Source organism: Chiloscyllium plagiosum, chromosome 3, assembly GCF_004010195.1.
Source record: "Chiloscyllium plagiosum isolate BGI_BamShark_2017 chromosome 3, ASM401019v2, whole genome shotgun sequence".
Lineage (NCBI taxonomy): Eukaryota > Metazoa > Chordata > Chondrichthyes > Orectolobiformes > Hemiscylliidae > Chiloscyllium > Chiloscyllium plagiosum.
In genome coordinates this window covers 108151765-108166480 of record NC_057712.1, presented here as the reverse complement: position 1 = coordinate 108166480, position 14716 = coordinate 108151765, and the positions used below count along the sequence as shown (strand labels likewise).

Sequence of the window (14716 nt, the reverse complement as noted above, 5' to 3'; positions counted from 1 at the left end):
TCTGCTGGCGGTCGTTTTCCAGGGCGGCGTCTTTTTTAAAATAGTTGAATAAGAAACGAGGCAAGCCAACCAATATGACTCCAACATATTCATTTACTAACTGTACTCCGGTCTGGGGGCACTAACTTACGACCGATTTATTTTAAGAACCGAAATGGGCTTTCACCCAGTTTGAGGTGCGTTATCGCCTCTAGTGGGTGAGAGTTGATATAGCGCTCAGCCGCTGCCCAGCCACGTCCATGGAGCCGAGAACACGCTTCTCAGTGAGAGAGCGGCGCAGTGTCTCTATTCCCGGTCGATGTCAGCACTCGACCCTCGGTACTCGTTCGATTACATCGAGCAATTCCTCTTCCCACTCTCCCCCAAAGTCACCGGCTCACAAATCAATTTGATAACCGTCGCACTGTCACATTAGCTGAAGTTTTACATTCGGCTTCTTAGCTGCTCTTCCCAACGTCCGCCGTCACCTCTCCCATCCACCTCACCTCACCCCACCCCACCCAAAAAGTGGGTCAACCAACATCATTTTTACAAAGCGATGCTGTCTGGAGAAAACGAGAGTTTTCAGTGAGTCGGCAAACGATGACTCATTGTGAATTAGTAATCGCCTGGATAGTCTATGGTAACCGATTCATTTTAATTTATCGCCTTGCAGACATACATTAGCGTAATTTATTAGTTTCCAATTACATTTTCGGACAACCGGTACTTTAGCCTCTAATCGTGAGGCATTGGACAGTCAGAAAATTGACTCTCGTTGCGTATTATCATCTTTACAAACCTGGAGAATTAAGAAGCGCAGTTTATACCATGCTTCATACAGTCACAAATGAACGGACGTATTTCGCAAGTTTTAAGAGAACGACCAACCTGCATCAGGACAGGAAACCATCTGGGATGAGCTCATCCTCTTCGGAGAGACCTGGAAATTAACACGTTTGCTCAGTTTGACATTAAAAGGACAATAAATATTTGCACACAGTTCACAACTTTTACGGTTAATGAAAAAATGCGTCCAAAGATGGAATCTTATCTCATTGCATCCCGAATATTTGACTATTTCGATTACCTTGCTCTCCAGACACAAAACAAATGTTCGGTGAAAATCAATCAATCTTCTCGTAGAAGTATTCACAGACACTGTTCCACTCTCTAATACAGCCAGGCGTTTTCCTAATTAGTTCAAACTTTAATCATCTATAGGATAGTGCCACTTTTACACCATCGCGTCCCGAACATTCCAGTCACATTTTTGACAAAGGCATACGGATTTGCTTCCCGACTGATAAAGCAGTGTATATTCTTTCAAGTCTATTAATAATGGATTATATTTTACCAGCAGAATGTAACACAAGAACTCCCTGCGTTCCTGGACTTAAGTCGATTCTTCTATGCAAACATACTCTGGAGCTCATGTTTGCAATGAAAACCAATGATTAGCCTGTTGATCCCATCGAACTTACCGCAGTATTTCACGCAGAGAGATAGCACTTGCATTCACACAGCTCGTGCATATTAAAGTCGTATTCATTCATTTCAACCAGTGTATTTAATTTAATTTATTGTCACGTGTACGGAAGCACAGTGAAAAGCATTGTCTTGCGAGCAATACAGGCAGATCACATAGTTAAGTAGCATTGATAAGTAAGTAATAGGTAAACAGTAGTGAAACACAAAAACAGGCGAATGTTAAGAGTTTGAGAGTCCATTCAGTATTCTAACAACAGTAGGATAGAAACTGTTTTGAAACCCGCTGGTGTGTGTTCCGGCTTCTGTACTGTTTCCCCTATGGTAGAGGTTGTAGAAAAACATTGCCAGGGTGGCATGGAACTTTGAGAATACTGGCAGCATTTCTTTGACAACAGCCCTGGTAGATGGATTCAATAGATGGGAGGTTGGCCATTGAGAGTGGTGAACTCGGCACAGACAATCTCTGTAACCATCTCTGATTTTGAATGGCACAGTTGCCATACCAGGTAGTGATACATCCAGTCAGAATGCTCTCGATGGGGCACCTATAAAATTTTGCCATCGTGCCAAAATTTCCTCAGCTGCCTGAGGAAGAAGAGATGTTGTTGGGCCTTTGTAACCAGTGCGTCCACATGAAGAGTCCAAGAAAGCTTGTTGTGGATGACCACTCCCCTTCCACCTCTGTGCTCTTAATGTGTAGGGGAGCATGAGTAACATCCCGCCAAAAGTCAATAATGAGAGCTAGGTTGTTCTCAGTGCACCATCTTTCCAGGTCTTCCACACCCCATCTGCAGTCTGTTTCGTCCCCATCTGAGAGTTGACTGACTATAGTAGTGTCATTAGCAAACTTGTAAATGGCATTAGTCTGTTTTTTTTTAAAGATTAGATTCCCTACAGTGTGGAAACAGGCCCTTTGGTCCAACAAGTCCACATCGACCCTCTGAAGACTAACCCACTTAGTCTCATTTCCCTCTGACTAATGGACCTAGCACTCTGGGCAATTTAGCATGGCCAATTCACCTGACCTGCACATCTTTGGTCTGTGGGAGGAAACCAGAGCACCCGGAGGCAACCCACGGAGACATGGGAGAATGTCTGTGTGGAGTCTGCACAGTCACTCAAAGCTGGAATCAAACCTGGGACCGAGGCTGCAGTGCTAACCACTGAGCCACCTTGCTGGTGACGCAGTCATGGGTATACAGCGAATACAGTGGGAGGCTGAGTATCCAACCCTGGGGAGCTCCAGTATTGAGTGAGGATGAAATATTGTCCCCAGCCTTCACTGATTGTGGCCTATGGATCAGGAAACGGAAGATCCAGTTGCCGAGTGGGGCTTAGTTCAGGTCACTAAGTTTAGTAATCAGTCTGCGGGTGTTTGCCCTTACCACCTTACACAAATTTCATATTTCTTTCTATAATGCACTCACTTAACATACCTTTAAACCTTGCCGCCCTTATTATTAAATATTGGAAGAATAACATTTCATTTGGTTTTACAAATGTATTTTTTTTTAAATAGTCCAATACATTAATAATTAGATTTTCCTATGGCGATCACATGTAACGATCTGAGCATTATTACATGTCAGCACACGTTTCAAGACCAAGGAGGTGTTTATATTGGGAGAGGTAGGTCTAAGCCAACGGTTCAATTCCATGTCTGTAATTGACCAGGTAGACGGCGCTGTGAGCAGGCTCAAGTTTCTGCGGGGCTATTTAAAGAATGCTGTACGCAGGAACGCACCTAGTAACTCGTGATGTCTCGCCTGCTTGTCTACACAGCCAATCAAAACAAAGTCATTTCGTCAGGTACGTTCGGAAGTTATCTTTCCTACCCTCCACCCGTCCCAACATTTCCTAGCGTACACATGAACTCCTGATAGTGATTCAGGGAGATGTTCTCCATCTCTACCCACACACAGTACACTTCTCGAAACAGGGTTGTTATAGGAGACAAGGAGTAGCGAGGCGATTGCCGGCATACCGAATGCTCGAACGAGAATGATCTCGTCACAGATCGTAACCAGGTAAACCAACGTGTGTCTATCGATCAGCTGCGGCTCGCTGGTCGCTGTGCAGTGAGCAGCCATCGCTCGCATACTTGCGGCCGAGCTCGTTTATAACACTCGATACAATAGCTCTCTCGTCTTGAAATAAATCAGCCAGCCTACCAGACGATCTGGAAGGGAACATGCTGCACAGTGAATTCGCAACAGATGGATGGACAACCCTATTCGAAACGCAGTTTGAAACGTGTTGCAGCACTTTTTCATGAGTGATAATTTTGCTTGGAAAGATTAAACACCATTTGTTAAAAACAACCGACGATTTCCTCAGTACCCCACTGTACACGCGGGGGTAAAGGGGTAATTTTTGTACAGTTTCTCTCCAGTACGGTAGTCCAGCTGTTTTTAATCCTCAGTCTAACCCACATTTTCCTCCAAACAGATTAAATCTGAGGTGGCAATGATGGTCTTTAATAGCTCCATCAATAGTAGATAGTATTTGGAGAGCTTGAAAAAAAACCACGGAGTTGATCTTTGTGAATGAAGTTGGGGGGGGGGGGGGGGGGTAATATGTTATTTTGTGATATTGAAAGTGAGGACAGAGCGAAGATTGTTGGTTCTAACTGGCGTTTTAATTGAAGGACGCGCGAGTTTTTTTTTTAAATCTATTGTTAATATTACGTCGTCACCTTGATAGTTACCAGGACCATGCTTCCATCTGCGTTTCCCAGACTAACCCCGAATGGTAGATTGTGCAAATATAACCAGTCCTTTCGAGTACAGAAAAGCTTAAAGTAATTCATTATGAATCTATTGCAGAACGGTGCCTAAAGAACTAATTTACTTTTAAAAACCAAATAACTTAGAATGTAAAATATATTGCCCCTTTAACATTGTGTTCCTGTTTCTATGGCGACGTTTACCCATTCGATTAAGGTCGATAAATACACGAGTATTGTACTGTAGGTGGGAAAACTTGTGTAAGGGTGGTTTTACTGCGCTTGCCCGTTTTCTACATACCACTTTTGGTCTGAATATGTATGTTAACTGAACAAGAGACAAGCCAAGAGAAACTGCTACTTGAATAAATAAAGGTCATTTTTTAAAAAAAGTTCATGTCAAAACAACCTTCTGCAATGAAGCAGATTGTTTGAGAAAAGGCTTTTTTTGGGTTATTTGGTAGATATGCTGTATATACATGCTTGCTTCAGTGTAGCTCAATAGATGCCATTGAAGTTCCAAATCTTGCAAAATAAAAGCCCCCATTGAAACATACTGGAGGGCAGGTTCAGTACAAAGGTTTACACGTAAAATGCTGTCAGTCTTGATTTTATGTACTCATTTGCTACTGAATATTATAAATTGAAGTCCCAGAGTCAGAACGCCAGGTAATAGAGTAAAAACAACATACTTTCAAGTAGAGTTTGCAACGTTAGCCTGATTGACAGTTTTTCTCCATTCGCTCCCAAAAAGACCATATGATGAGAAATTAGCGACTGCTAACTTTAAAGACAGTTGAAGTAGTGGTGGAATCTGGGATTTTAAAAAGTGGCCAGCGAAGAACGTTGATCATTTGTTATAACAAAACTGAATGCAACCTAGTTTAGGGAGTTTTTTTTACTATTATGCCTTCTGTCATCCTTGGAATCTTGCTGCAATTTGATTTGAAAGGCATAGATGACCAAGTTCAACATTTCTATGTTGAAACAAGCAAATAACAGCTGCAATTAAAGACATATGGTTTCATTTTAATTTTTGCTTTGCAAACACACCGTTTTAACTAAATGTACTTTACTAAAATAAATCTGAAGCATTCTTTTTGGCAGCAGTCTTCTTCCCATCCCACTAAATTTCCTTCCAGTTTTAAAGAGATTGACTTTTAGGAAGTGTGTGCTCCCACTGAGGATTGTCAGACTTCCGCATTTCATGTGGTGATCACTTGGGTGATAGTATTGAAACTAAAGTTAGGTAGACTACTTGGGCACAACAGCCAGGGAATGATTACAATTATGTGGCATCTTCACTTTAAACAGTAGGCGCTGAATAGTGCTCTGCAGTAGCAACGTTGGTTTCCTTTATTCAAACCTAGGACGCTATGGCTAACATTAAAAACTTTCTTTCTGAGATCTATTAATAACACAAATTGAGGTCAAATCTTTACTAGTTTGAACACTTCAAACATAATATTTGATGCTACTTGGGAAGTATCAGATTGATTGGGTGACATTACAGTATTTGATTAAATATCATGTACAGGTATAAATTATGGCAAAAAACATACATTTGGAAAGTAATTGAATGGTAACAATTGTATAGGCAAAAGTTTTGAATTGTGGATGTGGTATATGACTTACTATTTCTGGTTAAATGTTCAATATCTGTTAGTAAAAGAATTGACAGTTAAAATGAAAAAACCCGACAGATGCTGGAAAAAAAAACTCAACATGTCTGGCAGCATTGAGAAAGCAGAGTTAACACATTGAGAAGGTTCACTGGACCTGACAGTTAAAACCAATTGTGTATATTCATTGGTGCTAGACAATGAACAGCAAATCTAAAAATGGTAAACTATCCAATGTCAGCTTCATTGGTTCAGAAACTAGAATAATGTTTCTTGGATTAAAATAGGAAAGTTGATAAGTTGCTGACAAAAAAGTACCGATCCTAGAGTTGCTAATAATGAAAAAAGAATATACTACTTTGTTGTGTCGCCATAGTCTTACCAGATCATTGGGGCTGAGCCCTTATTAGAGAAGAGTGACTAGTGTCGATTTAACCTGAGGGCCACCAGACCTCAGGTGAGGGAAGAGGTTGAGAAGGAAAGCCCTTAAATGGTAACCTCAAACTGGTGATAGGGATTGAACCAACACTGTTGGCATCATATTGCTTTGCTGGTTTGTGAGATAAATTACACAACAGTGCAATGTATCCTACCAGAAGTTATATCCTGCCAATTAGATTATATTCTGCAAAAAAAAACAAGCATCTTGACATGGCTTCATTGCTTTCCCCTGTCCCCATAACCTTGGACATGGCTTTTTAGCATGAAAATAAGTGAATAGTAGGCACTCAAGTGAATTTAAAAGGATATAATCTAAATCATGTCTATCCAAGTAATATTACATTGTGAGAATATTTGGCATAGAATCTTGTCTTCATGATTAGACTTATATTTGCAAAATATCTCCTATTGTGCATTTTATCTGCTTGTTCAATATTTTTGAAACCCATTGCTGATGTCAGAAACTTAATTAGGACAGAATATACTGCTTAAATATACCTCTGCTTGTTTTATTTCATAAGATAATAAGGTGTATTTTGCAGCTAACTACTGTCAGTGACCAAAAATTAGTCACATAAAATAAGTCTTCTGTATGCACGAAGTCATTTGAACTTGGCTTAGTTTTGGGAGTGTGTGTGTGAGACTGATTACATAGAAAATGCAATAATTGTCAGCAAGCAAACATTTTCAACCATAAACTTACAAGGAAGCAATTAAATTTGAAAAGCTTAAAGACAAACTGTGAATTAAAAATAATATGAACAGTAAAACAATCAAATTTAAATTGCGCATAATTAATACTGAATATTAAGCCAGCTTGCAGGAGTCAAATTTTATTAAAAGGCAAATTAGAAGGACAATCAAAATGATTATAGAGATGTATCTTTACAGGAAGTATATTTTGTATAAAGAAGAATTAATCTCTGAAAGGACAAACTGTAAAACAGAAAACTACTTAATTTCAGGAAATTGAAGCTGAATATGATTAAGAGCTCACAAACACCATTTTTAAGTTATTCCAACAGAGCCAGCATTAAATAATTACAGGAGGTTATCTTAAAACTACAGTAGGATGATTGGTACTTAAAAGCAAGATGGTGGAATGGTAGTCACAAGAACTTTACCATATTTAAGTGAGATATTAATTTACAAGTACCATGGATTTAGGTATCCAATAATATCACTTTGTTTTACCCAAATGAAAATCTTAAGACTTGAACCTTAATATTTATATTTTCCTTACTCAATGTTTTATGCAGAAGCACTTCCTAAATTATGATAAGCAGTCATATTTTTGCAAGTCACTACACAATATTTAACTGGTTTCATGCTACTGCTGAAGTTGATTTTTGACAACTGCATAGAAACAATCTGGCAATTCAGAGTAACATGTTAATATTTACACACTTTCTCAGACTCTGGTTTAGAAAGTGAACAATTAATGTCCAAAAACAAGTACAGTTGGTACAAAAACATCTTCAGAATGATTAACTTTTGTTTTTTAATTCATCTGTCAAAACTTATTTTATTGGTATCTGTGGATCATGGCAGTTCATTTTGCTAATACAGCAACATACTTGTTCTGAAAGAGACAATGTTTCAAAAGCATGCACTGAGCAGCAAGAGAACAGAAGGGAGGTCAAACTATCAAGATGAATAGCTAATATACATTCGTGACTAAGTATCATAATTTGATAACCAGATCTCAAATTATAACATTTACTTCCTATGTGACTAGTTTCTTTTTAAATTGAACCGCAAAAATATTTGAAATGTCAACAATTGAAGTTGTAACAATTGATACCCAAACAGAAATTTAATAAATTTATTTTTTAATTATACAGAAATAAATCTATGTAACTATTGATTTTCTGTTTTATGCATTTTAGACATCACCTCATAGTACAATACTCATTCATATTTGTAGTATTATTGAATAACTAATTGTCTATCCAGTGCTAAGGTTTAACTGTTTTGGCATGTGTTTTGTCTTACAAAAAAAAGGATCAAGTTTGAATGACTGAAGAGTTGCCCATGTTGTCTTAATTATAAAACAATGCACTTTTGTAAGCAATTCAAGTGTGTAACATGCTAATTATTAATTACCACTAAAGATGAAACATTTGGTATGTGCATTGTTGATATTAGCTTGTAAATGCTATTAAGAAAAGTTTAAGCAGTGATGGTTTATTTGCCTGTCAGTTTTCGATTCAATAGAGCCAAATCCAAAAGACTTACCATTTGCTATACACAAGATCAGAATTTTAACATATTAAATTTTTTTAGGAAATTAATTGTTGTATTTAATTATCAATTTCCTCCAATGGCATTGAAATAAACACATTTCATAGCTTTTTGAACAATTTGTTCTTTCATCTTTTTATTTAGTGTTAAAATTGTAAGGGAAGTAAAAGATGATCTTATATGCATGAATAATAAACTAAAATGCAAAGAGATGTTGTAAATTACATTTTAAAGCCATTCTTTTAACAAACCTGTTTTCAGTGTTAAGATTTTTATTGCTTTAATGTGTACATGCATAGAAATGTAGGGAGAGATTAAGACATCAATTAGTTAGTTCCCAGCAGAAATACATCCTGCCAGTTCAATCTGGACTGACCATAGTAACTGGTCATCACAGTCTTCGAAGCTGAACAAAGGCTTAATTATTCAGCTAAAGGAAAACTGGTACTGGCCTGTTCAAAATGAGCTCAGTGACCTTCCACCTGGTTTGTCACCTATGCCCTTTAATTTGACGATCACGTATATCCAGACTCTATTTTTAGAGGTAGAATGTCAGTAAGCCACTTTATTTGATTTTCAATAACATTTGCATCAGCATGTAAGTAACTATGCTAACCCTAAATCATTGTGATTTATATAGTCTCCAGTTTTTAAGTAATGGGATTCCCCTACCCTGTAAGTTCTAATGTGATGTAATCATGCTAAACTAATACCCGTAACAGTGACACAATGACATTTAATATATTTGACATGAATTAGATTATTCCTGTATTTCATTCAAATGTAAGTTAACATATATCAAGGAACACAACCAGTTTGAACAGACAAGATTTGTTTTACAATTTTTAAATAATGTGGTGAATCTAAATATTTAAATCAAAATCAATGCAATTAATTTCCAGATTAATAACTATTTTATATTGTTATTAAAGTATTACAATATAAAATTAGACATACATCTCTTATGGTACAATGACAAACAAATATTTAATGATTTTTCCCCAATTATGAAATGCATGTTAGAATATGGCTGATACTGTGAGAAGTACAGTAAAGATGATTTTCTTCATGATCTGTGAATGTTATTCTAAACAATACAGAATTATTTTTAATTAGTGGGAGCTGCAAAGATAGATGAGGCCATAATTTGATTAACCACGATCTTCTAAAATGGCAGATCAAACTAGAGGGGCTCGATGGCCTACTTGTGATTTGAATGTTAATGTATCTGTTTATATTTTTGGCAATATTTTCAAAGCTTTGTAAACAATTTATTAAACTATGTAATTTGACCATTTCTATGATTTCATAGGATATTTTACTATAACTTAGAATTGGTGGTAATCCTTTTATATTGTAAATTAACATGATCACTTTTAATTTAAAAAAAAACTTAAGATATTGTAAAAACGCAAATTGTTTTCTGTTCTGTTGCCTCACTCAAGCTTCCAGCATGCACCCCCCCTCCCCCACCCCAAAATAAAATCACACTGTTGTGGGGTGGTCTTCAACAGTGAACATGATTTTTGACAATTTTAAAAATTGACTGCAATTTTTTTTACAATAAGCTGCTTACTGGAAAAAAACTTTTAACTGCTCAGAAGCCAGGTAGTATTTCTAAATATGGATTAATAAACAAGTTTCAGTAATGATCAATTTTGCTGCCTTGATTCAGCACTCCGGTCAGCGACTTCACACAAAATCATTATGTCATTGTAAGTACACTTCCATGATATCGTCTTACTTTTGCAAATTGTCCTACTCAAAGCTATTTGTTTACATCTATGAATAAGCTTAATTTAAGTTCCTGGAAGGCTTTATATTCAACACTTGGATTGATTTGATCAAATGTGTGCAAGGAGATCAATGATACATAGGGTCACTGAGTGAAAAGACAGTGATGTTACCTCAATGGACTGGTTGCCAGCTGGGGCTTTTAAACACTCCAGTATATGTTCGTGCTTTGTTTTGCATTGCATGCCTGACAATAAACAAACTGCTGTGATTTAAATAAAGACTGCATATATTTCTTAATTAATATGAAGCATTTAATATACTATTTTATGAATCACATCTCTACGATAACCAAAATGCTCAATTAATATGGCAGCGCCAGTCTGCAAGATACCATACTCATAAGCTGTACCATTTCCTTTCCATCTCAGGAAAAAAATACATGACCCACAGACACCAAAGACCATTCATCAAATCAGATCCCATCTCATGCATTTGCAGAGCAACATTTTATATTACATGGAAATCTTCCTGGGGACCTGGTTCTTCAGTTTATGAAATTAAGAAAATCTATTGTTTCAGGTAATATGTTAACAATGTTTAAAAATAGATTAATGGAGACTATAGTTTTATTGTACAACTGTAACCAAGGAATAATATCTGCATCATTAGAGAAAGCATTTTGGATTTTTAGAAGTGCATCATTTTCTCCTACTTAAATATTTTCCTTTATTTAATGCTTTGAAGGAAACCTTTTCAGCTTCCTGATATGTAATAAAATACAGCATTTGTATGACCACTCTACATTACCATTGCAAATGACAGCAGTGAATTAACATTTTGAAACTTTGATAGACTATGCTAAGAAAACTATGAACATTGTTATTACAAACTAATTCTTAAATAAACCTGCTTTGCTGTTTGGACTTCAACGAGTATGATCTGTGGATCAACAATTTTTAAAAAAAATTTATAAAAACATTCTTATTAAATATCAATCACATTTGGCCCTAAACTTAACAGATCATTTAGAGTCATAGAACAAACTTAGACAAATTCTGATTTATTATATTTCCCCACTGTGCATATTATTGAATCAGGATTGCTATGAATTAATTTAATTTTCAAAAACATTGTCAATACAATTAATTCCTATTTGTTAACAAACTGCTATTATGGTAACATTTCACCTTAATTTTCAAATTTTTATATTATTCATTTATTTTTAAATTCAGTCATGGCATATGGGCATTGCTGACTGTGCCAAGATTTATTGCCCAACCCTAACTGCCCTTTAAACAGTGAATCTTTCTTAATAAACCAGCCACTTTTTAAGCAATGCTGAACTCAAAAGGTACAGTATTTCACTGTCCATGAAATGAAAGTTATCATTGGAGTACACAATATACACCAAGAGTTCATTTATAAAAAGATCTGCAGAATATGAAATTAAAAGATTTCTATCAAATGAGAACTGAAATACCAGGTTTAATTGCATGCATTGTCAATAGGTCTCCAATATTCATTTATTATAAAATGGCAGGTTTAGTACATGTGACAGCTGTTCAACTCAAACCAATCAGTGGGAAGTTTACTTTAGTAACACCTAATCACATGGTTACTGAGATTTGTTAATGAATTAGTTACTGAATTCTCAAGTGTCAAAACATTAGAACTTGTCCGCTTAAATATAAATCTATAGCAATAACATATGTTAGATGAAAGTATCTTAACAATACAGAACCATGTTTATATTGGAAAAAAAAAATCAATACATTCTTACTAGTCAAGAGGTAACATAACTGCCACACCAAGTTGTCCTAAAGTTGACAGAGGATCACTTTTACACTCCATACAATTGAATACTTGTTAAAAATCTTATTCTAACATGTATATTTCATATCCCCAACTTGAGATTTATACTTGATCTTAAAAATGAATATATTTTGCCACTTATATTTTACAAGTTATAGTGTAGTACAAACTTTAAAAGGGGTCTTAGATAGAAAATGTAATTGCAATTTGACTAGCTTATTAGATATGTGAAGCTCCAAATATTTTTTTGCAAAAGAAAGCTACCCTGATGTTATTTCCCCCAACTCCATCTTCAAACGTTTTCAAAACGGTTTGCTTTTCAAAAACAAAGTTATATTTATATTGTTCATTTTCCTTTAAAAATACATTTTAAAAAACATTTAGTATTTACTTTGATTGCCTGTTGAGTGTGTTTAAACCAGTGGACCACATTTTCCATCTTTAAACATAGAAATAAATGTGAAATGTCTCTTTCAAATTATAGCCATTTTACTGAAAATGACTTTTATTATTAGGAGATAGATTAATGGTGTGTTTCTTTTAAAAACATTAAGTCAAAATAATAAATTTCTACCAATACACATGGAAAAACAAGCTTGAAACAAATCTCTAAGTTTTTCCTTCCGAAAACCAACAAAAACTGCCTTGCATACTAAATATTATGAACCAAATCTCTAAGTGAAGACACATGATTATGTTAAAAATTGGGAATTATAGTATTTATAAACAACAATGTTTTAAGTAGTTTAGTTGGTTACATAATGCAGGAAACAACTACAATACTATACACAATGTCAATTAAGCAAAAGGTTTATTAAACACACATTACACAAATGTATGTTCAACTCATGCTAAAGCATTAGCTACATTTTGGTTGAGATTTTAAACAATACACACGATACTCAAAGCCAATGGGAACCTTTTGATGTAAGCAATTGTGATTAGCATATTTTCACATATGTATTTTCAAAAAATACATTAATGGAAGTACCTGGAGAGATTACTATTTGATGATCAAGAGTCAAAGCTGCAACATATTGATTCACCTTTCCCTCACACTGCAGATTATTTTCTAGCTTTTGGAACCCCAAGTTTTCAAACAAATTCAAATTGTTTGAAACATTCTATTTATCCTGTCATTCTATATTACCCTGATGCATTACATTTGGCTTTATATTTGGTATGATAGTGTTGCTTGAATTTATTAGCACTTCTCATTTCTATATGAACTCAACATCCTGTACATAATATGTTAAGTTCTTAAGTGCAGTCATGATGGTCACAAAACAAAGAATCAGAGTGCAAGACTTGTAGCCCATAACTTCAGATCACAAACCACACTTCAATTTGACCTCTAATGAAAGTGTGTTGTCTTAAATTGTGAAGAGGTTGGGGAGGGGTAGTGGTGGAGAAAGATGAGAATAGATCTTCTCCATAGTTTGGATGAATAAATTGTCTTAAACTTTTACACTTTATAATGGCGATATACTTCTCTAGAACTCTAGCATAAGGTGATGGTCAATATTTACACAGTTACAATGAATATAACATTCGTTTGATAGTTAAGAACTTCATTATTGCAATCTATTTTCAGCAATCATATCACTTCTTTCACAAATTCTTTCTATGCCTTTCTAAAAGATAAAACAAATCCTTTGGTTTTGCAGTTAAAAAACACTCAATAATGAACGTATTTGTAATGACATCTCACTCAGAACAATTATCTGCGAAGCGGAAACTCCTCAAACAATAGGAGTAAAGAGAAATCTACTCGATGCAAATACGTTCAAATTTACTGCTGGGGAAATAAAAAAATCCCTCAGACTCTACAAATTCTAATTGTTTTTTCAATGAAGGCAGAAAAAACATCCATAACTTCTCATCGTCCAACTTCTTTCTAAAAGGCCCATGCATCAATTTACATCGGTACACGTAACAACAGATGTGGAAAAACATGAAGGATTGAGGAAACAGATGCCCTCGAAGTGCTTGCTTTATTTTTAAATACCTCGGACGTCTAAAACTGCCAATGACAACGAATCAAAATGGCGACTTTCTATTCCCTGATCCACTTAAAGTCGAGCGGAAGGAAATCATTTACTCTTTCAGATCACATAGCAACATCAAAGTTCACCGGCGATTTCAAACAAAATAAGTGAACGAATCGTGCTCAGTCGCTTCGTACAAACGCAACTAATTCTAACTGATCATAAGAAAATGCACTTTTCCGTCATAAGCATCACGCCGCTGTAAGCATCCAAGCACCGTACCGTGAGTAAAAGAGAGTGAACGAGAAACATACATTTTAAAAATAGTGGGCACATGCACCTTCTTGTGCATTTTAATGCCTAAATGAGCTCTTCATTACCGAGAAAAAAGGAGAATGCTGTAAGGTTGCATCGAAGATGGGCGGGGAGGGGAGGAGAGGAGAGGGGGGAAATTGCTGCATGGCAGCGAATGGGGTTTGCCTTTGCGAGTATGAAGGCTGCAGCTACAGCAGTATTAACATCATCTCCATCCCCGGGGTGAGAGCTGAGCCTCCTTTCGGAGTGGCCCGGGTCCGCGCGACGCCCCCTCGTGCCCCAGGTGACAATGAGCAGCGAGTCCCGGGCTCCCTCGCGCTCTCTCACACACACACAAAATTCAGGGAAGAGCAAGAGACTGG

At 36.2% G+C, this 14716-nt stretch overlaps 1 protein-coding gene across 4 annotated transcripts in view; it reads right to left on the bottom strand.

Annotated features, from left to right (window-relative positions):
- The window catches only part of LOC122548410 (protein lin-28 homolog B-like), a 252926-nt gene that overhangs the window by 236616 nt on the left and 1594 nt on the right, over nucleotides 1-14716 (bottom strand). For 2 of the 4 annotated variants that reach the window (XM_043687022.1, XM_043687023.1), the window contains exon 2: nucleotides 871-922. In XM_043687022.1, the coding sequence (XP_043542957.1) occupies nucleotides 871-922 (52 nt within the window). The other 2 variants (XM_043687026.1, XM_043687025.1) reach the window with 2 other exon arrangements.